This window comes from Epinephelus fuscoguttatus, linkage group LG5 (assembly GCF_011397635.1).
Source record: "Epinephelus fuscoguttatus linkage group LG5, E.fuscoguttatus.final_Chr_v1".
In the NCBI taxonomy this organism is placed as follows: Eukaryota; Metazoa; Chordata; class Actinopteri; order Perciformes; family Serranidae; genus Epinephelus; species Epinephelus fuscoguttatus.
The window spans coordinates 33,290,700-33,312,244 of record NC_064756.1 but is presented as its reverse complement, the minus strand read 5'-3'; the positions used below and the strand labels follow the sequence as shown (position 1 = coordinate 33,312,244).

Here is a 21,545-nt window from a genome sequence, read left to right as displayed (position 1 = left end):
AGAGAGATAACCTGGGGGAGGGGAATCATCCTCCTCTGCCTACTCTGTTGCCTTGCAGCATTTCTAATTGCCTTACTGCATGTAAACAAAAACAACCAATCAGAGCCAGTCTCTAACACAGCAATCAATCATGTCAATCACCGCTCATGAGCTGCAGTCAAACTGTCAAACTCGGCAGCGCTGATCAAATATGAAGCAAGATTCTGTCACTGCATTGCCTGTATAACTGTTTCCAACATGGCGGCTGGGTCACAAACATTCTCATTTTACAGCTAAACAGTCACTGAAATTCATTCATTCATTTTCCGTAACCATTTATCCTGTTGGGGGTCACAAGGGGCTGGAGCCTATCCCAGCTGACATTGGGCGAGAGGCGGGGTACACCCTGGACAGGTCGCCAGACGATCACAGGGCCGACACATGGAGACAGACAACCAAAGACTGTAATCACTGCGCTAATCTCCTCAAGGCTGGACTATTGTAATTCTCTGTACCTGGATGTCTGCCAGTCATCTTTGTCTGGTTTGCAGCTGGTGCAGAATGCTGCGGCGAGACTCCTAAAGAGACAACATTACACCAGTGCTAGCGTCCCTGTCCTGGCTACCCATCACATACAGGACTGATTTTAAGGTTCTTTAATTTGTTTTTAAAGCCATACATGGGCTGGCAACCCAGTATATTGCTGAACTCCTCTGCTCCTGCTCTAGCTCCTGACCTCTCAGATCCTCCGAACATTGTCTTTTAACCGGTCCGCGATCAAGGCTCAAATGCTCCCCCTCAATTGACACTTTTAAGACAAATCTTAAAATGTACATGTTTTCAATGGCCTTTGGTTGTTTGTAGTGGTTTTAATATTTTAGTATTTTATAATCTTTTAATGTTTGTAATTGTTTTCACTGTTTTTTTTATTCTGTTTAATATTTGTGTATATTTTATATTGCTATAAATTTGAGTGTCATTCTTTTATTCTGTACAGCACTTTGGTCAACTGCGGTTATTTTTAAAAGTGCTGTAAACTTAACTTAATAAACTTGATTTGATTTGAGTCACCAATTAACCTAATCTGCATGTCTTTAAACTGCGGGAAGAAACCGGAGTATCTAAAGAAAACCCACGCTGACATGGAGAGAACATGCAGACTCTGCACAGATGGGCTCCCCCACCCCTGGGTTCAAACCAGGAAACCTCTTGCTGTGAGGCGACAATGCTAACCACTGCATCGCCATGCCGCCCAGACACTAAAATATGTTTCTGAAAACATCTGAGGTGAGAAATAAGCAATGCAGTAACAAAATCTTGATTCATATTTGACCGGCGCTGCCCAGTTTGACAGATTGCCTTAAGTTCACAGGCAGTGATTAACTGGGTTTCCATCCAAATGTATCACAAATTTTAAGCGAATTTTGTGAAAATGCGTAAAAGAAAATGCGAATTTATGCACGTTCCCATTCATAATTGTTTTACGAGTATTGGGAGTCAACAGGTCGAGCAGTAGGTGGCGCTTCTTGTGAAAAATAAAATACAAAAGAACACCTGTAGAAGAAGAGGGTGCTGTTCGATGACGTCATCGAGAACGTCTCATGTCCACAACTGATGTAAACAACTACCGGCACATCCATGACTACGACGAGATGCAGAGATTCCTTGGGAACTTCTTGGCTATTGCAAGAGCTCTCATCACACTCATATCAGTGTTGTCAGTGTTTTTGACTGTGAACTGGTGGAGCGGATGTGAAGTAGAAGTTGGATCCGGTAGCCTACGTCATTGTTTATTCGCTAAATCTGTTTCCATAGCCAAAAGTCACATTTTCCTAATATCCATACGCTGACTTTTCCACCCCCTCCAAGCGTAAAAACTTTATTGCGATATTTTGTCCTTTTTTTTGAATTTTTGGCGTTTCCATTAAACTTTTTTTTTCGCAATTGTTGAAAATGCGAATAAAAATATGTGGATGGAAACCCACATGACATGATTGACGGCTGTGTTGGACTACTATGTTTTCATTAGCATGCAGTATAAGGCCATTAGAAATGCTACAAGGCAACAGATTATTGGTCTTATTTAGTGCTGTGTGAATATATTGACAGTAAAACATGAAAAATACATTTTTATGAAAGCTAGCGACTGTAACTTAAGTATTTGATGCTCAGAATTTTCTGGCAGAGGAACCCACCTCCCCCCGCCTTCATATACTGTATGTCCCCCCCAGTGGGGAAACGAAACCTACGCCCCTGCTACATATCAATAACGTGGAACTAATAGGAAACACTGACACTTTTTACAGTGTTTTCACTTTGAACAAGGCTGACGGATAAAATCTAGTCCGTGACTGTGAGTCAGAGATGGACCATAAACTGCTGTAAACCATCCTAAACTAACCAGCAGGAGTCACACGACCACTAGTTTTTATGATAGGTAGGAGAGAATCAAAGCGGAAGTGAGCAACTAAGCGGAGCAGGAAAACTTTTTTTTGGAGAACTTGGAGACTGCTGTATCACATCGGAGCTACGTGATGCCAAGTAGCCTACAAACTCTTCTATGCCGAGTTAAGTTCGTAAAGGCAGCTGTTGTCGTAGAGCCACAATGGGACTCCCCACTTTGGAGTTCAGCGACTCGTTCCTAGACAGTCCGGACTTCAGAGAGCGTCTCAAATGCCATGAAATCGAGCTGGAGCGGACAAATAAATTCATCAAAGAGCTCATCAAGGATGGGAATATGCTAATCACTGCGCTCAAGAGTAAGTAGCCCAACACGGCCTTTCTCCGCTCCTACGGCTCCACAAACCATCTCTTCATACTGTAACTACCTGAAAGCCACAGGCGAGCCGTAATTAGAGGATGCATTCCTTACAGCTTGTTTAAGTCTACTGTGTTGGTGTGTGTGAATGCTTCCGTCCCCTCTTTGAAGCCAAGCCACCGGGAGCTGAATACCCCCGTGCTCCCTCACTGGGACACATTTATATTGCCTGTGAAAGGGTTGAAATCTGCACAGAGGCCACACGTAATTCATTATTCTGAGGTTTGTTGTAATTTCAGGACATTTGTTTGCCTCTTTGTGTTCCTCCCTGACTACACTGCATGCATGCATAGGCTTGTCTCACAGAGGAAAGATCAGTCTAACTCTTTCTGCTGTGATACCTCATCATAAGGCCACATCCAGGCCTATGGAGATCATTAGTGCAGAGGTGGGATTCACTTCTTTCCATTAATGAAAGATGCTTTCACCCTCACAGGCTTTCAAGTCACTTATCGGGAAGTGAGTGAAAAGTTTCCTTAATGACTGTGTGAGTGAGAGCTGTGTGCTCCATGAGGATGCGAGCACTTTGTCATGGGTCATTGTCCTCTCAAATTCCAAGCTCAATCTCAAATTCCACTCTGCTGATTAAAGTGGACTTCCTGTTCTGCCGGATCCCTGAAGGGATGGGAGTTTGGTGTGTTCACATCAGAAAGTGTGTCTGTGAAATGGAGAAAGATTAGAAATATAGGCCTAATAAATATGGAAAATAGCCGGCTTGGGAGTGGATGGGAAGGCCACAGCACAGTGTGTTGCAGTGCACTCACTAAGCCATCAATCAGTGCAATAATAATTTCTTTCACCGTTCCACCTAGCATGGTCCTGTCAACTCTGAGTGGGAGAAAGTATTCATTTCTGTCGTCACCATTGCTTCACTGTACTGTATGTGTTTTTGCTGCTCTTGAGGATGATGGGGTCACTCAGTAAAGCTTCAATATCCCTTTTTTCCCCTTTAAAGCATCAAATATTTACATTTTATTTGTTTTAACATTCAGCACATTAATCGCCAACATGCCACATTGTTTTGGTGCACAAAATATTCAGACAAGACGGAATGTACCTCATACCATGAGGTGAAGGTAGACCTAGTTTGTTGTTAGCTCTAGGACTGCGACTAATTATAATTTTCACTGTTGAAAACTGTTGACTGATCTGGTGCCTCCAATGAACTCTTCAGGGTCTGTCTGTGTTTCCGAACCAACGATGAAGAATCCAAATAATTTCAAACAGCCGACGGCTCGACTGCAAAGATCAGACTTTTAGAAAACCTTTGATTCCATTTTTACTGTGTCAGTTTATTTAAGTGTAGCTGTGCCAGAGAGAGTAATCTGTTGTGTTATTTAGCAGTGACATCACTGTTTCCTGGAGTGTTTAACAGTGCTCGATGCAAATGGCTGCACAAAAAAGGCAAAGACTGATTGATTTTATAGGTTTTTTAAGAAAAGGTGGTAAAAAGAGCAGATGTCGATGGGCGTCTGTTATTTTCTTGATTAACCAATTAGTTATTCGGTCTATAACATGTCAGAAAATGTCGAAAAATGTCAATCAGTGTTTCCCAAAGCCCATGATGACATCCTCAAATGTCTTGTTTTATCCATAACCCAAAGATAATTGGTTTACTGAGGAGCAAAGAAACCAAAAATGTTCACATGTAAGAAGCTGGAACATTTTTTTCTTAAAAAAATTTAATCCAGTAACCAATTATCAAATTAGTTGGCAATTAATATGTTACTTGACAACTAGTCGATTAATCGTTGCAGCTCTAGTAAGCACTGAACTGAGTTGTAATGAGGCAAAGCCACTGTTATAAAAGTTATTTTAAAAAATGAACATATTGTCCTTACACATGATAGGTTTTTGGGGGAATAATCAACTATCTTGGACTCATCAGTTACTTTAAATATAGGAAAATCATGTGTTCAATATCCCATTTTTTAAATTATTTTTCCTTTAAATCCAGTTTGACATCTTAAATTTTGAGCATGATGAATTAAACTAGTGAAGATTTTTGGAGCATAATGAGAGCGGGCTCTTTCTCTCTTTTCTGAAGACACGGATGGACAAATGAACACAAACTACAGAGTAAAGAATTTACTTTACTTTGGCCACACTGGTTAACCAAAGTGACATTTAAGATGGTAACAGTTTGTGTTATTAAGATAATTGATTTTTTTGCTCTCACTGTTCCAGTTCCCTGTCTCTACGGGAACGTTAGATGTAAACAAAAACATTGAGGATCACGTAGTATCTGGATCATCATGCTGCACCGGCACTGTAAGAATCTACGAGCTCTGAGGGCAACCGAAGGCCAAACTTATTTCATACCTTTTCTGCAGGAAGGCTGTTCAGTCAGTGGGCAGGGCACCACAGGTGGACAGGAATACCCTGCTGAATGGTTTATTCATGGCAGATACTCAGTAGCAGGATGTCAAAGGTCCATGCGGTTTAATACCAAATTAGACCTTAATGCTCCACGTTGTGTTATGCATACAAGACAGAGTGAAGTGAAGTGAGACTTTGATTGCTTTTGATTAGTTTATTGATGCAGAAAAAAATGTACAGCTAAGGCCTTGTTGGATCCCACTTGCCCCAGGTAACCTGTCTTTTAAAAGTTAAAATAAAGGAATGTAAATAAACAAATGATGAACCTCATTGTGTACACTACTATTTTACGTAACCCAAAAACTTGGCCCTGGCTCAACCAGTTATAGGAAAGAATTTGGGTTGTATTTGTCTTGTGTTTGTAGTAAGGAGGGTGAACAGTTAGCGGGAAAGTCCAGTTTCAGTCAGAGGCGGGGTGAGAGCGCAGGAAGTGAGGAGAGGGAAGTAAATTATTGATGGTCTTTAACTTAGGACGCCACAGAGGGTTTATGACCCTTTATGACCCGCCATCAGTGGTGACATTACTGGGAGACCTTTAATGGACCCTTTTTTTAACAGTAATCGTCTCATGTTTCAAAATTGAATAGTGTACGATAATTCATCAGTCTTCACATGTGCTGTCTCATGTGAATGAGGCCTGTTGAGCCAAGGTTGGCTTTCATGTTAATACATCACCTGTAAAATGGTGCTACACATTATTAAAACTGCTGTAGTTTCTGATACGTGCACAGAACATAATGTGTGTGTAGTATACGTGTCTATGTTATGTGAATGAAAAGTCAGTCATATGTTTAAAGACACTTCGGTGTGGTTGCTTGTTTCTTGGATTAACCATGTAGTAATGAGAAATGAATTTTACAGGGTTGACTGTTGGTTGTAGCTGAAATAATGAAGTCATAAAGGGAGGTAATATCAGCTTTGAGGATAAAAAAGTGGCTCTTGATCTAAATATATGTCATTCATTAATGTCTGTAACAGTTTACCTTCTCTATATATAAACATAGTAATAAAAAAAAATGTCGTCTTAGTCATATCTGCATTATAATGTATGTATTAATGCTCGTGATGTGGTCTAAACGTTCCAAAATCCCATTACATTTTGAATTTATGTATTTGTTGCTATGCATGGATAATTTCCTCCAGGTGTGATAGCATCAATCTGCAGATGCTGCAAATGCCGCTGTGATACAAGGCCCAATCTGTGGCTGGCACTGACTGTTCACACCTGGTGTAAATAACAGCCGCTGACTTTTATTAATCCCCCTGCTTGACTGCTGTAATTGAATACACTGAAGGTACTAATTATCCCTTTTGTGAGTAGGGGAGGGAGAAACCACAGATACGAGGCAAATTAATGATACATTTTAGATGTGGTAGGTAAGTGTGTCTACAAAGCACTTGGGCAGGTAGCCAGGTATCATGGAGATGAATGTTGTTTTCTTGAAATCTGTCGCTGTTCAAATGGTGAGAGGATGGGTAGCATAGGATGCTCAAAATATCAGTTTGGTACAGGTAAAAAATCAACCACAATGTCATTTTTGTTGTTGTTGTTGTTTTGCTGTGACTAAGTGATGGTCTAAACCAGTAGTTCTCAACCTTTTTCATGCCAAGAACCCATAAATTGATGCACATTAAGTCACTGACCTCCATTTGATAAGATTTCGCTTCAGGGACCTCCGTCTGAAAAGATTTTGGCTATTAGACAGGATTAAGACCAGAACCCCTTAGTTGTCAGCTACAGTTGAGGAGATAACCGTGGAGGAAGTGAAGCCTATGATCAGAATGGTGACTTGTATGAGTCTTACTCACAATGGGCTCACTTTCATTGTGAAATAAAAAGTGAAAATACCCTCTGAAAAGACCCTGTGGTTGAAACTACTCCCAACCTAGGTGTCGTCAAAGCTTCATTTGGCTGTCGCCATGGGTTGTTAGAGGGTTGTTTTTCTAAAAAATATACACTAGGCCTGTGTCTCAGCATTTCATTTATATCTGTAAAGAAAACTAAATTATGATTTCTAAAGTCTGGATTATTACTCAGTTATGAACTTAAAAGAAACCTCACAAGATAAGGGCACAATGAAAGACCTGAACAAAAGCTTTATTCACAGTCTTCATTCTCAGCAAAAAATGGCCAAGCATCAGGCAGAAGAAAACACTCTTTTTGTTCAAAAAAAAAAAGAAGCCTATTAAGTATTCATTATTGTGAAAAATTAAAAACATACACAATACAGACAGAGAACTGCATGAAACGTTCCTATAAACACCAGGCAAACACATCTATTGCAATACTCAAAAGAAACAATCTACATCCAAATTGCTTGTTTTACACAAACTTCCTGCAGTTATTGTGCTCACTATTTGAATTAATTGTACAATTTATTAGTTGTTCTGTTCTGTTACTGTTATGCATCGAATATAATGTGAAATATCCATAAAATATACCAATAAGTCAGCAGTCTTCAGTTTACTCAATGATAGAAAAGGGGTCCTCTAAGGGAAAATGTTGAACCAGTGGTTTAAACGATGACTAAATGAATCAAAAGTGCCTTAAATAAGTAGTTTAACTCTCTGGGAAATATGTTTATTCTCTTCCTCACTGAGAGAAGATTGATACCATTCTCATTTCTGCATATTGCGTATGAAGCCACTGCCAGCAGCTAGTTAATATTATTCATGTTAGAAAATAATCGCTTAAATAACCATGGAAAATTGGGGGAAAAAAATCCATTGTAGCTCACATGAGGTTTTCTATATATTGGACATGGCAGTGGAATATTTTGTTCCCCCGCTCCTCATCCATCATTGTTGTATATCAGAACACCTCATCATGTTTTATCACTTACATCAAATGCACACAGAGCACCACGGGCATTCCATTTGCAGCCTTTTTTCTCACCACCTGTCATGTACTGTAAATCCAATATTCATTAGCCTTTTAGCCGTGGACTGACTGGCCAGCTCCCAAGAAAAATATTTGAGACTGTTTAGCTCGCTAGATTAATATAATTTTTTTTCAACAAACACTTGGCTTTTGTCATTTCACACTGAGCCTGTAGTGTACAGTGGGCTGCTGTATGAGCCTGTGTCCTGAGAGTGGCTGCTATACAGGAGGCCAATTTGATTTAGAGGACAAGCTTTACAACATCCTTTCAGGGGGCTACGGGTGATGTCACAGTTGCTCCGTCCATATTTTCTACAGATCGGCTTAAACTGAGTTGCTGGCAAAAAATCCAGTATTGTTCATGGCTGTTCCAAGTGGCGCTGCCAAGCCACAAACATTATTGTGTGACATATTACATTTTGAGCCGTAGAACATGCACAATATGGGTCAGAATTTAATGTCATTGATAAATATGTATGAAAAACCACAGTGAGCTGAAGGCCCACAGCTGGTCCCAGTGCAGTGATGGAGTCCTCTGAGGCTCGCTCAGGCTCGGGCAGCCTATGGGCGATGGCTTGTGTCCTTCACACATAATTTGTACAAATTTGTAAAATAACGAGCCAACTGCTTGTTCCTCGCTGGTAGTGGTAGCAGGTAGAGCATGTGCTCTGTGCATCGTTGCCCTTCCTCCAGATATCCGCTGTTTAGGCCTGGAGCTTACATTTTCTGCATAACTGAAATAACTCTCAAATTTAAGGTGTAATTACACGTTTGAAACTTCACAGTTATTACTTAAACATTTTAAAAGAATGTTGCTTTTTTAAAAGAAGATTCATGAATCCGAGTAAGCATTTAATTTCCATAAGCTTTTAAGAATGCAGCCGGATTAGCTCAGTCTAAACTAGAAGACAGCCCATTATTATGTTAGCTGACTGTGAGTCTCTGCCACCACCACCCCATGCCCACGCCAGCTCACCAGCCAGAGTGATGCTTCCTCCCTGGGATGCATGCAGTAATGAATGGCTGACACGCACGGGTGTTATTATAAAAAGTACAGTATTTAGCAAGTGTGTAAACAGCATCTTTACTTGTTCCAACTGTGCCTGCATAATTTTAAGGTAGTCACGCAACTTAATATAGCCTTAATTAGGGACTGTTATTCCATTAAATGAAGACATGACGTGGAGGCTTTTTGTTTCAAGTGATTTCACAATAGCGTTGGGAACTCTGACTGTTTGTTTGTCTGAGGACAGATGATGCTCCCAAGGCTCAGCCACAGGAAATGTCCTGTAAACATGCTTGTATAACATCCCCCATCCTCCCTCTGATAGCATTTGGCCGGACATCATTCTGCTTCAGTGTGGGTGTGTGTATATGTGTTTTCTGTGTGTGTGCGTGTGTCGGACTATGACTGTAAAACAGGCTGTGTGTTGCAGGATTATACCATTTATAATGTATTGCTGCTGCTTTGGCTGCTTTGATGAATTTGAACTCATGTAATGGAAATGAAATACAGGAGTACATTATGTGACTTGTTTAGCAATAAAGCTGAGCGAAGCGGTAAGCAGAGCTCATGCAGCACTGCGAGGGACTCGGGTGTTTTTGTGGACAGATTTTGATAAAAGGATTAGACGTTGTATTCCTAAAAGCTGCTTCCCCTCAGACTGTGCAGGGAAATGTGTTAGACTCCAGATTTGAGGTCTGTTCTGAAGTAACTCTGTTGTTACTCTGTCAGTCAAAGTGATTGTCACACCGAGCACACCATCCTAATGCTTGCAGTCGGCTGGCATTGCATGCTGGCGCTTTTGTTGCTTCTTCAGACTGAAAAAGATAAGGTGATGCGTTTGTGTTTCTCCTCCACAACATTAAAAATTCACTATTAAGAAGTGTTCCTTTCATTTAAGCTAAGTGCTGTGTCTCCTAAAATGCAGTGTTGGTGTATTAAGATGAACTTGGTCACATTGTATTTGCAGTAGGACTGGGTAATATGGAAAAAAAAATGTGTCATGATATATTTGACCAAGTACCTCAATCCATAGCACGACAATAGTATAGGGTAATAAATGATTATCATTGATGGTGGCATAGTGATGCAGTGGTTAGCATTGTTGCCTCACAGCAAGAGGGTTCCTGGTTGTGGGGGGTTTGAGCCTTGGGGTGGGGGAGCCCCTCAGTGTGGAGTTTGCATGTTCTCCCTGTGTTAAAGGCACGCTAAGCACTGTTGGGCGTCACTTCTGATTACGTTCAACAGTGTTATCAAACACAACAGAGCTAGCTCGTCCAAAAACACATAATTGAAAGCAAAACATATCTCCATACTGCTCGTCCGTAGTGATCCAAGTGTCCTGAAGCACCGACATAAAAAGTTGTTTGGAAAAACGTCATTTGAACTCTGTTTTTAGCCTCACTGTAGCCTGTAGCTCTAACTGCCACTGCGTTCACGTGAGTGTGCTTGCGCGAGACGCTAGTGTTGTCACAATACCAAAATCTTTGTTTTGGTACCAATACCAATATGAATTTCGATACTTTTCGATACTCTTTGGTACTTTTCCTAAGGAAAAGTCCTTTTGGATACAAACCTTTAGAACAATAAATAGTAAGGGTGTAACGGTACCAAAAAAATCATGGTTCGGTAAGTACCTCAATACGGACGTCACGGTTTGGTAATTCAAATGTTCCACCAAGTTTGTGTTGTCTCGTGTTGTCTCCCTTTGCGATTCAGATTTTCTCTTGCCTTTTTTCACGTGCGCCAGCTGCGAATGTTGATACAGGTGTTGTCATACACACCGCTTGCGCAATCTGTGCTCCAATAGGAACAAGAAAGGCGTTTGTGTGCATAAATGAGTAAAATAAATTAATGAATTGAATTAATTTCAAAGTACCGGTATTATCCAAATGCAGTATAGTACCGTTTGGAATATTCTTGTACCGCGGTACTATTTTAGTATCGGTATACCGTGCAACACTAGTGTGTGCTTGCTTTCGCTGGTCTCGTGCTGGCTGGTTGGTACAGCCTGGACCCAAATGTTTTTGTTGCCCTTTGCGGAGCCTGGGCTGCCTACAGAGACCGGACTTTTTCACAGCATATTCAGAGGACGTGTAGCTAGCGGATCATGAGGAGATGTTTGCTGTATGTGACAAAAACGTTTCAAGCTTAGGAAGACTTAGAGAGCCTTGAATGGCTTCCTCCCACGGTCTAAAGACATACGTCAGGTTAATTGGTGACTCTAAATTGGTCATCTCTGTGCGTTAGCCCTGTGATAGTCTGGTGTCCTGTCCAGGGCGTACCCCGCCTCTCGCCCAGTGTCAAGGGGATAGGCTCCAGCCCCTCCACGACCCATAACAGGATAAGCAGTTACGGAAAATGAATGAATGAATTATCAGTAATGTGGATATGTGACTGAGTGTGTAAAGGCTAGAGCTGTCATGATAACAGTAATATTGCAATACCATGCTTTTGACAACCCAGCTGCAAGGGATGGCAAACAACCATCAATTCTGCATCTTCATGATTTTTCAAGCCTAGTCCCAATTAAACACCCAGTCCCTTTTACTAGCCTGGTGTGGCTACACATTTTAACAAATAAACGCCTGTCTCAATTAGATGCCTGAACTGTTTGCAAAGCAGTTCATTTTTTGGATGTATAAAACAGGTTGTCAGCTACCCACTGGAGCTAACCTTAGTTATTTGTATTGCACATACAAATATAAATGTTTAAACTTTTGCCAATATGGAAATGCTAAATTTTGTCAGCTCCGTTTGATTTTCCACAGTTTAAACATTTCATTTTATTGAAAGAGCACCAAAGAAGACAGTAATTCATTGAGATATACAAACATAAACGAGAGATGAAAAAAAGTGGTGACTTCCTACCTTTGAAGCAGTAATATAGTCAGAATATGAGTTCATTCCTCGATAACCCCATAAGTTATTCATATTCCTTCATATTCTATCATATTCAAAAGGGTTTTTCATAGAAATTATTCCAAGTTGTGAATACTGTTTTAACTGGATAAAATGGTGTTTTACCGGTATGCGAGGTACTGTAATCCCTGGATAACTCTATCTCTCTCTGATGCGCTGTCTCTCAGAGCTAGATCAAATGAATGATTCATAACTGATGTGTTATTCAAAGCCTAATTTTTATACAAGTAATAATCAAACTGGTTAAAATAAACAACTGTATTGCATTTCCCATCTGTGCTGAGCAATAGTTTTGTGTGAAAGGAATTAAAGGCCCATCTCATTAGGCACCTGTCCTAAATATGAGCCTGTTGAGTTCAGCAATTTAAGCAAATAATAGCCTGGCCTAGTAATAGAAGTTTTCAGGTATTTACACTTTGCTACAAATGCCATCAGCATGATGAACTGCTCATCTGCCATTTTTTTCTTGCACTGAGAGTTGAAAAGTTTTCAACTTTGGGTGAAAAGCTGCAGCTGTGCATCACTATCACTTTTACCCAGCTGTTCAATCACAGCAGAAAAGAGACAGGACAAATACCACAAAGACCAACCATCACATCACTGAAAAACAACAATGGAGGAAAACTTATCACTGAATCCACAGTTTGGTGGGTCCGTCCTTTCTCCCAGTGTGTGTCGGCCTTCCCTTCATCAACGACCCCACACTACCTTGTGCTGATATTTTTACCTTCGCCCATATTCTGTATCATAGCAACCAGACATAACCGCAGTGTCTCAGCTTAGCACTGCTGCACCCCTTATTGCGACTCATTGCCCTTCTGCATTTAACAGTGAACAAGTGTTTTTATTGTTTTAACAATAAAGCTTATGTACAAAGAGCTAAAATTAGAATAAAAAACAACAAAAAATGAAGTAGTATGGCACATCACGCTGTTTCTGAACGCTGTTCACCGCAGGGAAATTTCATCACAGCGACAGCCCTAGCTAAGGCAAATAATAGAACAACTGTAACAGTCTGGTTAATTCAGAAATTACATTATGTTACTGTAATGCAGCCTCACAATTATATGATACCCAAAATCTAAGACCATATCTGGTCTCATACCATGATATTGATAATATTGTTATACTGCCCAGCCCTGTCTTGCAGTAGTTTTGCCTATGCAACCACATGATTTGTGGAGGCTCCCTGTTGACAACAAAGCACGCAGACTTGGCTGATAAACAGTAGGAGTGTGTGATGCATTCTTGAGAGGAACCAGTAAATTCGTGGTAAGAGATGGTGAGTTTGCATGTCAACCTACGCAGATGCTAAACACAGACTTTGGATGGCACATTAGACAGTCACTAGCACCTGGCCCCATGGGTTGCCAAGTTTAAGCAGAAATTGTTTTGGACAATGGGGAGGTTTAAATTAGTTTTGCACATCTTTTTTTATTGTCTTACTTTGCAGCATGCTCTATGTTAATCGTTCTTGCCTTGATAAAAGCAAGAAGGCCTCTCCTAAAATAGACGTTTTGTGAAATGTTATTTGTGAAAAGTGCAATGCCAAATATTACTACAAATGTGAAATTTTGCTTATTTTTTTCCTGAGTGCTTTTTCTTTGAGAGGGAAGTTCATCTCTGTCAGAAGTTGTGTCAGATGTGTTGTCTGTGATTCTTCTGAACGAAAATCTCTCAACTCAGTCTAAAGGCTGCAGACGTGGTGATAAATGGTGGAGGCTGGCCTGACTGCCTTTTTTTCATTCCAGCAGAATTGCAGGGCTAATAACTCTGATCTTTTTCTTTGGAGCTTAAGAACAGGCTGTAGCATTGCATCAGCCTCATATCAAAGACCCGGTGTCAGTGTCTTCCATTTCTTCAATAGTTTTAAACAATTTAGATAGATGAATGCAGAAGTGTATTCTGCAGGGATAGGTGGTTATAAAAAGTATTTTTCACCCTGTCTTACTTTGATCATCAGTGACCTGTGCATTGTTACAAAAATATTTAAATTGGTTGATGTAATTGAGTAGCACACATACAGCAGATTGCTGTTAATTAGGTATTATAGACTACTGGTTATGTTTATGCCATCAAAATACCAGAGACATAGTTTGCTTGAGTGTCATGGATCTAAAAAGAAGTTAAAGCTGTGAAGATGGTCTTTTTAAGAAACTGTTCTGTCTGTGCAGTAGAAAGACACAAATACTTTTGAATTTGGTGCAGTTGCTTTTGCTCAAAGAGGTAGAAAACCTGCAATTACTAGAATGCATTGTGCCACACTGGACCAAACAATAAACCCTCCCTCTGGTGGGTGACATACGGATGTACAAAGAGAACTGGGTAGGAGGTGAGGACAGCGTTTGAGACAGGACCCTGCTTACTCTTAGAAAGTTGCTCAGTGGAGCATGATGACAAAAAAAAAAGCTTGATTACCACAGTATGAAATTACCTGGATCCTCCACATCATGGGGCCAATACAAAAAAACGCACTGGAGACTTACAGCGGCCAAGAAGCGAACATCCAGTTTAGCACTCCGCTAACTTGAATGGGGATGAAAGGTTTTAAACCATCAGGGGCTCTAATGTTCAAAAAAATGATTGACAGACGTCAGACGTAGTTTTATCGGTTGCTATGAGTTGGGAGGGGATGGGTGGGGTTGGCGGCGGTGGTGGGGGGATAGCTTTCTCTCTCGATTCGCTTCTTTATTCTTTGTGTTGGCAGGCGTACAAAAATGAGGAAGTACAATGTGTATTTGAGCAACAGTCCTAGAGTCAGCAAAAATCTTGGCTGGCAAAAGAGTAGGAAGAACTGGGCACTGGCAACATGAAGGAAAGTTTACCATAGCTAATTTACACATACTACCCACATTGTTATGATACAAAGCAGGTTGAAAATCAGCAAAGTATCCCTTTAAATTCCAAGTTTAAATGCCCAACATGTCATTACACCACCCCAAACTTCCTTACTTGCTTTGGAAATCAGCCGTGTGTAAACTGTTTTAATAGCTACACCAACAGGCATTTTAACAGTAAAGTATACTGTAGGCTGTATCACTGCACCCCAGAGACTGTGCTCTGTTGTCTCTTTCATGTTTTATTCAGCCATATTAAGAGCTCTCTGCCACTTAAGAATTAGTTCACACATTGACCAACTGCTGCTTAAAGTTACTGTGTGCTACTACAGCAGCGAGTGTGAAGTTATTAGATAAGGCTTTGTTTCAGGCAGCGGCCGATGGTGGGAAATGTTCGGTATGCTCCGGGAGTGCAAGGGCCCGTCTGGTTGGCCCTTTTCACACAGCTCTTCTCCCTCTCCTGCTGGGCGACTGACAGGCGAGTGTAAAAGTAAGCAGGTGGAAGAGGCCTTACCTGAAGGCCCGCTCCCCCGTTACAATCCCTCCAAATGGAATCAAAGTGGCACAATGCACCCTACTGTTGCATCAAAGAGATCCCTCCGTCTCTCGTTAAGCTGGGTGCATAGAGACATTCCCCTTTGAAGACCTTCTCATCTGAAATCAGCAGTGTCTCACTGACAAGATAAAAAAGCTATGGAGCTGCGCACTACGATGTTGATGTACAGACAGACAGTGTCTGTACAAAAGAAGTGCATTGCTGCAATACGCCTTTGTTTGTCGGCCTCAAAAAAGACAAACATGTATAGTGAAGTTTGAGAACGTGCCTTGTAAATATTAAACAGAAAATACCTTGAGTGCATTCTGAGTCATTTGAGGGGAACGGTAAATGTGTAGCTGTTTAGCAAAAGCTGAAGATGAATTCTTTATCGTGCAGATTGTTGCTTTTTAATGGAGCACATTTATGCCCGTGACTTGAGGTTTTAAAAGCTTTTCAGCACTAATTTGTGTGTTAAAGCACTTCATTAAAGCCCCTAAGAATATTCGTAGGAGTGAAAGCACAACAAGGATGCTGCTTAGTAATTAGTGTTGGGATGAGCATGTCAGTCACATAACACAGAGTGCTGGAAGTGCGCTACATTGATGTTCTAGCATGGAATGGCTTGAAATACTATAATTTATAAGCTTGCTGCCAAAGTGTCTGTCTTTAGACAAAATAGCAAGAAAACTTTGTGAAAAAACGACTTTGGAGTTAGTTTGTGCAAGAGCATGTTTGTCATATAACTATTGGTTTACTCCAAGCTCTTTGTTTGCTCTTTGTTAGTGCTGTTTGTCTCTGTTTGGCAGTGTGTTTTTTCAAAACTATTTATTTAGCAGTTTAGCTGTTTTTATGACCAATGCCCTTGCAATTTGGGTCCAAATGCCTCGGTGTCCTCGGAGGCATTTTTTCACATAGCATTGAAACATGAAGCAATTAAAAGACAAATGCTGCTAATTGGAATTCAACTTAGTTTAAGACACCTTTTTAATTGGAGTGCTTTTAGGATATTGAACTTATAATATATGATGTCCTTCTGGGCAAAAATATGTGTGTTTTGTATTGTTGTATTGTACACAGTGGTGTGGTGGTTAGCACTGTCGCTTCATAGCAAGAGGGTTCCTGGTTCGATCCCAGACGGGAGCCCTTCTGTGCGGAGTTTGCATATTCTCCCCATGTCAGCGTGGGTTTACTCCGGGTACTCCGGCTTCCTCCCACAGTCCAAAGACATGCAGGTTAATCGATGACTCTAAATTGGCCGAAGTTGTGAATGCAAGCGTGAATGGTTGTCTGTCTCTATGTGTTAGCCCTGCGATAGTCTGGCAACCTGTCCAGGGTGAATCCCACCTCTTGCCCAATGTCAGCTGGGATAGGCTCCAGCCCCCCCCATGACCCTCAAGAGGATAAGCGGTTACGAAAGTGGATGCATGGATGATGTTTTGCATTACCATTGCATTTTTATACCAAATTTAAAGGGACTCAATGCGAAATTCAGTGCATATGAGTTGTCTGCACACGGTTCTCAGCACGGTTGAGCTGGCAGCTAGCAGCTAACAGTACTAAGTCCACAAACAGTACTCAGCAACGGCAAAAGTCCCTTTCAGAGCTAAGGGCCGTTTCATAGTCGATGCAAAGGCACACAAACACGAATGCATTGGGACGCATCGAGACACATTGGCCGCCATAATGCGTGCTTGCGTCTCAAAATGTGTTGTCCTTTTTTTTTTATATACGCAATGCAGCGACGTGTGTAATACCATGCGTTGCCAGCGGGGGTGATAATGCAAGCGACCTACTTGAAATTAACAACTTTTTGTTACTCACAGAAGAAGCAGGTATGACATATGGCGGGCGAGGAGGAAAAACTTTGCAAACTCGTACGGGCACACCCCCATTGATATGACAGTTCTAGTGCCCTGCACTCTAATAAAATAGCAGTACTAGCTAGATACAGCAGTACTAGCTAGCTGGAATGTACCGGTGACTCTGCTACCCCCTATTGCGTGAGCGATGTATTGCATTTCAATTGTCACCCACGTTGCTTGTGTTCAATGTGTTGACTACGCAAAAGTGCGTTGCCCACGTCGCTTGCTCGCGTTGCGTGCGTCGACAATGAAACGGCCCTAAGGGTGTTAACCAGGTGATTACCAGAGGGTGGGCTGTACCCCATGCAAAGCAGCAGTAATTAGCTAGCCAGTTGGATACACACACGCACTAACATGCACAAACAGCTCCAGACCAGCTTACCATGACAGACCCCAGAGAAGCTCAGATAACAACTCACACAAGGGGCAGGACTTCATTCTCTGCTCAGGACTCCATTACTCCACTTTATCTTTACACAGCAAATAGTGGTGTGCTGCTATGTTAATGCTCTGAATGTTGCATGCAGAACATTTAATGATATAGATGTAATTATTTGTTGCATGATTATACATTGAGGCAAGAGAAAATAAATTGTGTCATAAAGCATTAGTGTTATTATAGCCACATATCATCAGATAATAGATAGAAAACCCCAGAATTACATATAGCTAGTTTGTGTATGTCAAACTGTGAATATCTAAATTGTTGTTGCAGAATTTCTGCGTGTCCCTAAATTATAATCCTTGTCCTCATAGTTACTGAGGTAAGCATGCACTTCAGCCATTTGCCCGAAAACTGCAGACTTTTCCTGCAGTGTTGTCTGTGTTTTGTCAGAGGTTGTCAGCAGATGGAATTTGGTGGTATGCGGTTGCCCTGGAGACAAGATAAAGGGTGTACCCAGGGGGCTCTGCTGTGTGGTGACTGACAGCCATAGTCTTCTCACACATCTCACACACACTGGACACTAACTTGGGTCGTTGCTCTATCCCGTCATGTCTTGGCTGGGCAATCAAAGCTCTACTGTTTGATTAAAACCTGCATAGGAGGATGGCACACCATAACTACTGTTCTCTTTGTTCCGCCTTTGTGCCTGCCCGCTGTGTGAAGAATCATTACTGCAGGTCAAAGACGGTGTTAGGAATATTGCATGCAGGGTATGATAAAATATTTGCTGGGTGTAATAAAATTAGAAGGCACTATTTTAAGGTGGTGGTGGTATAAATACTGTATTAATGAGTCAATTTTTTTTAAATAGGCTGGGTTTTTTTTTGTTGTTTTTGTATTTATTTTTTGTAACCTCTGTTACTTGTGCCGCAATAGCTCTTTCTTTTCTCATTTCAGTGTTTCACTTCATGAGGTAAATAACATCTTCAGATTCAGACCGAATCAAAGTTACGCTTCTTTCCTTTTATTACTCCCCCGAACAGAACAGCTCTTTTTCACCACACATACTCAAAGTAGAATGCACCAAATTCCTGCTTCTGTCAGAGGAGATGTAGAGGAGTAAGATGAAATATCTGGGGAACCATGAAGTCTCTACTTTCTATACACCCGATGAAGGTGCCTCTTTTTTTCCTATCTTTTATGCCTTATTTTCTCCCTTTCTTCTGGGATGGAAGCTTATCTGTCCTGCTGCTTTATGTCCCTGTATTGCATCAGTATAACCTGAGAGGTGTAATTTAATCTAGTCATTGTAATATGGCCAGTAAAAGCATGACAAGCCGGCACAGAGCCCTATCACCATGAAAAGTGGAGTACTTAATGGAGTTTTTGAGTTTTTAATGCACTTGCCCCGTCACTTAGTTTACCAAAATTTGATTTGCATAGTTAAAACGCTGCTAAACAAAAACTTAATTCATCCGTGGACGTAAATATTTGGATGCAGAATACTAACAATAAGTATTTAAGCAGCCTGAAAGCTGAGGGTCTTTGCCGGCATTGTTTCCACAACCTGGAGTGTGTCACACTGATTATGCCTTTACTGCTTGCCTAAGGTTAAAAAATGTAAGCTGTTCATTTATCTTCCTTTATACTGATTCCTTTTCCATTTATCTCTGCTTCTTGCTCTTGTGATCACTTAAAGTGAGTTGGTTTCTTTGTAACTGCTTGAGCAATATTTTCTGCAGTCCCCACTAATGAGCAGAGGGCCATAATCATTTGTGGTGATTCCCGAACTTAGTAAATAATGCATAGGAATAGAAAATAAACACAAAATTGTTGCACCAGGTCTTCTTGAGCATTTTCTTAGTTAAAATATGGTAAATATTCAGGCATTGAGGTAGGCTTCTGCCGCAGCAACAGGGTGTTAACAGAGAACCCTATCATGGAGGCAGCAATATTTCCCTAGGTTCTGCTAGTGTCTGCTGTCTCTGAAACCATATATCATAATTACAGTAGACTATTAAAGGGATATTTCTAATCTTTTGAAGTGGGGTTGTTTGAGTTACTTACCTACAGTCAGTCTGTTACCTACAGGAGATGTCAGTCGGCATGCCCCCCGTTTGGAGATGCAGGCAGTATTAAAAGAGTACGCTATATTGAGAATATTTTCAACTGCTTTACTTTACTGCAGACAGCCCTTTTTGATGAGGAACCTGGCTTCAGTTCCTTATCTGCGCGCTCATCAAAGCCACCAGACGAAGAAAAATTTTAGCTCGCTGAACACGAGAGCAGCTCGTCTGCCGCTACCTCAGTCAGCTATTTTGTGCTTTTGCATGACTTTTGAATCTGAACTAACACTTTCAAACTCCAAAGTCACACAATAACACAAACAGACCAGCTGCATGTGTGTTAGTGATGTTGAATCACTGTTTTTCTCAATAGAGTCTGGCTTTGAGAAGAGGAATGAAACGGTTTCAGTTTCCCATCGGAAATCACTGACGTCAAGGAAAAGTGGTGAAAATATTCTAAATACAGCATACACTTAAACTGATAGTGATTTTTAAGGTGGCTAAAATACATGTTGTTGTTGACCCCTCCACAGCAGCAGATTGCTTAGCTTCCGTGGCAGCACTCCAGCCTGCTTCTCTAAACTGGAGCCATACCAACTGTCATTTACTGTTTGTAATACCCTGACTATGGATAAGTACCTCATACAGTTCCACTTAAAAAGATCTGAACTATCCTTTTAAAGTGCATTACTTTAGATTGGACATGCAAAAATAAAATTTAGTGTTTCAGCAAATTCTGATCTTTTCTGCTTAGGATCAGTCATAATTTGGATACATATAATGTTCTGTAGAAAAAACAGCAAGCCTTACATTATATATTCAAGAGGCACATGCCCAAATTTTTGCTCTTCAAGCTCTGTTTTCTCTCTATTCCTATTAAACATAATTTAAAGCCAACAAAAGCAAAAGCAAGCAGCAGGGATGCGTATGTGCCTGCACAGGATGCAGCTGCAGAGAACTAAAGAGTGAGCATGACTGATAGTAGTGATTATTCGTATTATTTTCGATGGCGTCGCTCGTCATCAGTTCCCTCGCTGCTCCAAATGAGGTGAGTGAGTAACTAACAGAAGGGACCGTGTGGGTAGTGTAGTATTTTGTTACACAGGAATAAAGAGCCAAAGCACTGTCCCACTTCTGTGTCAGAGACTGCTCCAGCAGCTGTCTCGACCACATCTCCCATGAGCCCTTGATGCGGGAGCGCTGTCAAAGCCCAATGGGAGCTGTCGCTGTGCCATGCTAATGATAGAATGCTAAAATGATCATTGTTTTTGGTTTGTTAAGGTGATGCGGTGTTCGGAATTTTCCACCTAGTGCAGTAGCAGATATCACATGAATATTTTTCATTTTAAAAAAGGAACCGAGCATCTCTAATGTTAAATGTTGTCACAACACAAGCAGCCATACAAGAACTTTGGCTAAATTACTAAATTATGGCCTCATTAATTTTATTTAAAACAGCACTTATCTGACTCAAGAATAAGTAAACAAAACTAATTGGACTGCTACATAGGACCTTCTTGTCAACAGTTTGAGATATTCTACACTGGCTGGGTTGCCGGACTTTACAGTATATTGGATACTGTTACTTAGAATTATTACAAAGAAAGCAACGGCCAGATGATCTTATTAATTTAATTATGTTAAGGTTTCCTCGTTTCTTTGTATTTTGTGGCTGTAATGAAACAGTGCATTCAGCTGACAGTAACATAGCTTTGTTTTTTTGAAGTTGGGGCTGTCTGAACGTCTGAGCTAAAACATCATCCATTATTGATGGCCCTGCAAGCATATCCAGACAACTGCAGCTAGCTATTGATTTCAAATCAGCAGCTTTTGAGTCAAAGCAGGACTGATAGGACCACATCACTGGCACAATAC

At 40.9% G+C, this 21,545-nt stretch overlaps 1 protein-coding gene across 2 annotated transcripts in view; it reads left to right on the top strand.

Moving 5' to 3' along the window:
- Positions 1 to 2,335: 2,335 nt before the first annotated feature.
- LOC125888735 (rho GTPase-activating protein 42) overlaps positions 2,336 to 21,545 on the top strand; it is an 84,057-nt gene continuing 64,847 nt past the window's right edge. For both annotated transcript variants that reach the window (XM_049576281.1, XM_049576279.1), the window contains exon 1: positions 2,336 to 2,738. In XM_049576281.1, the coding sequence (XP_049432238.1) occupies positions 2,585 to 2,738 (154 nt within the window). In that variant the 5' untranslated portion in view covers positions 2,336 to 2,584. The remainder of the gene's footprint in view (positions 2,739 to 21,545) is intronic.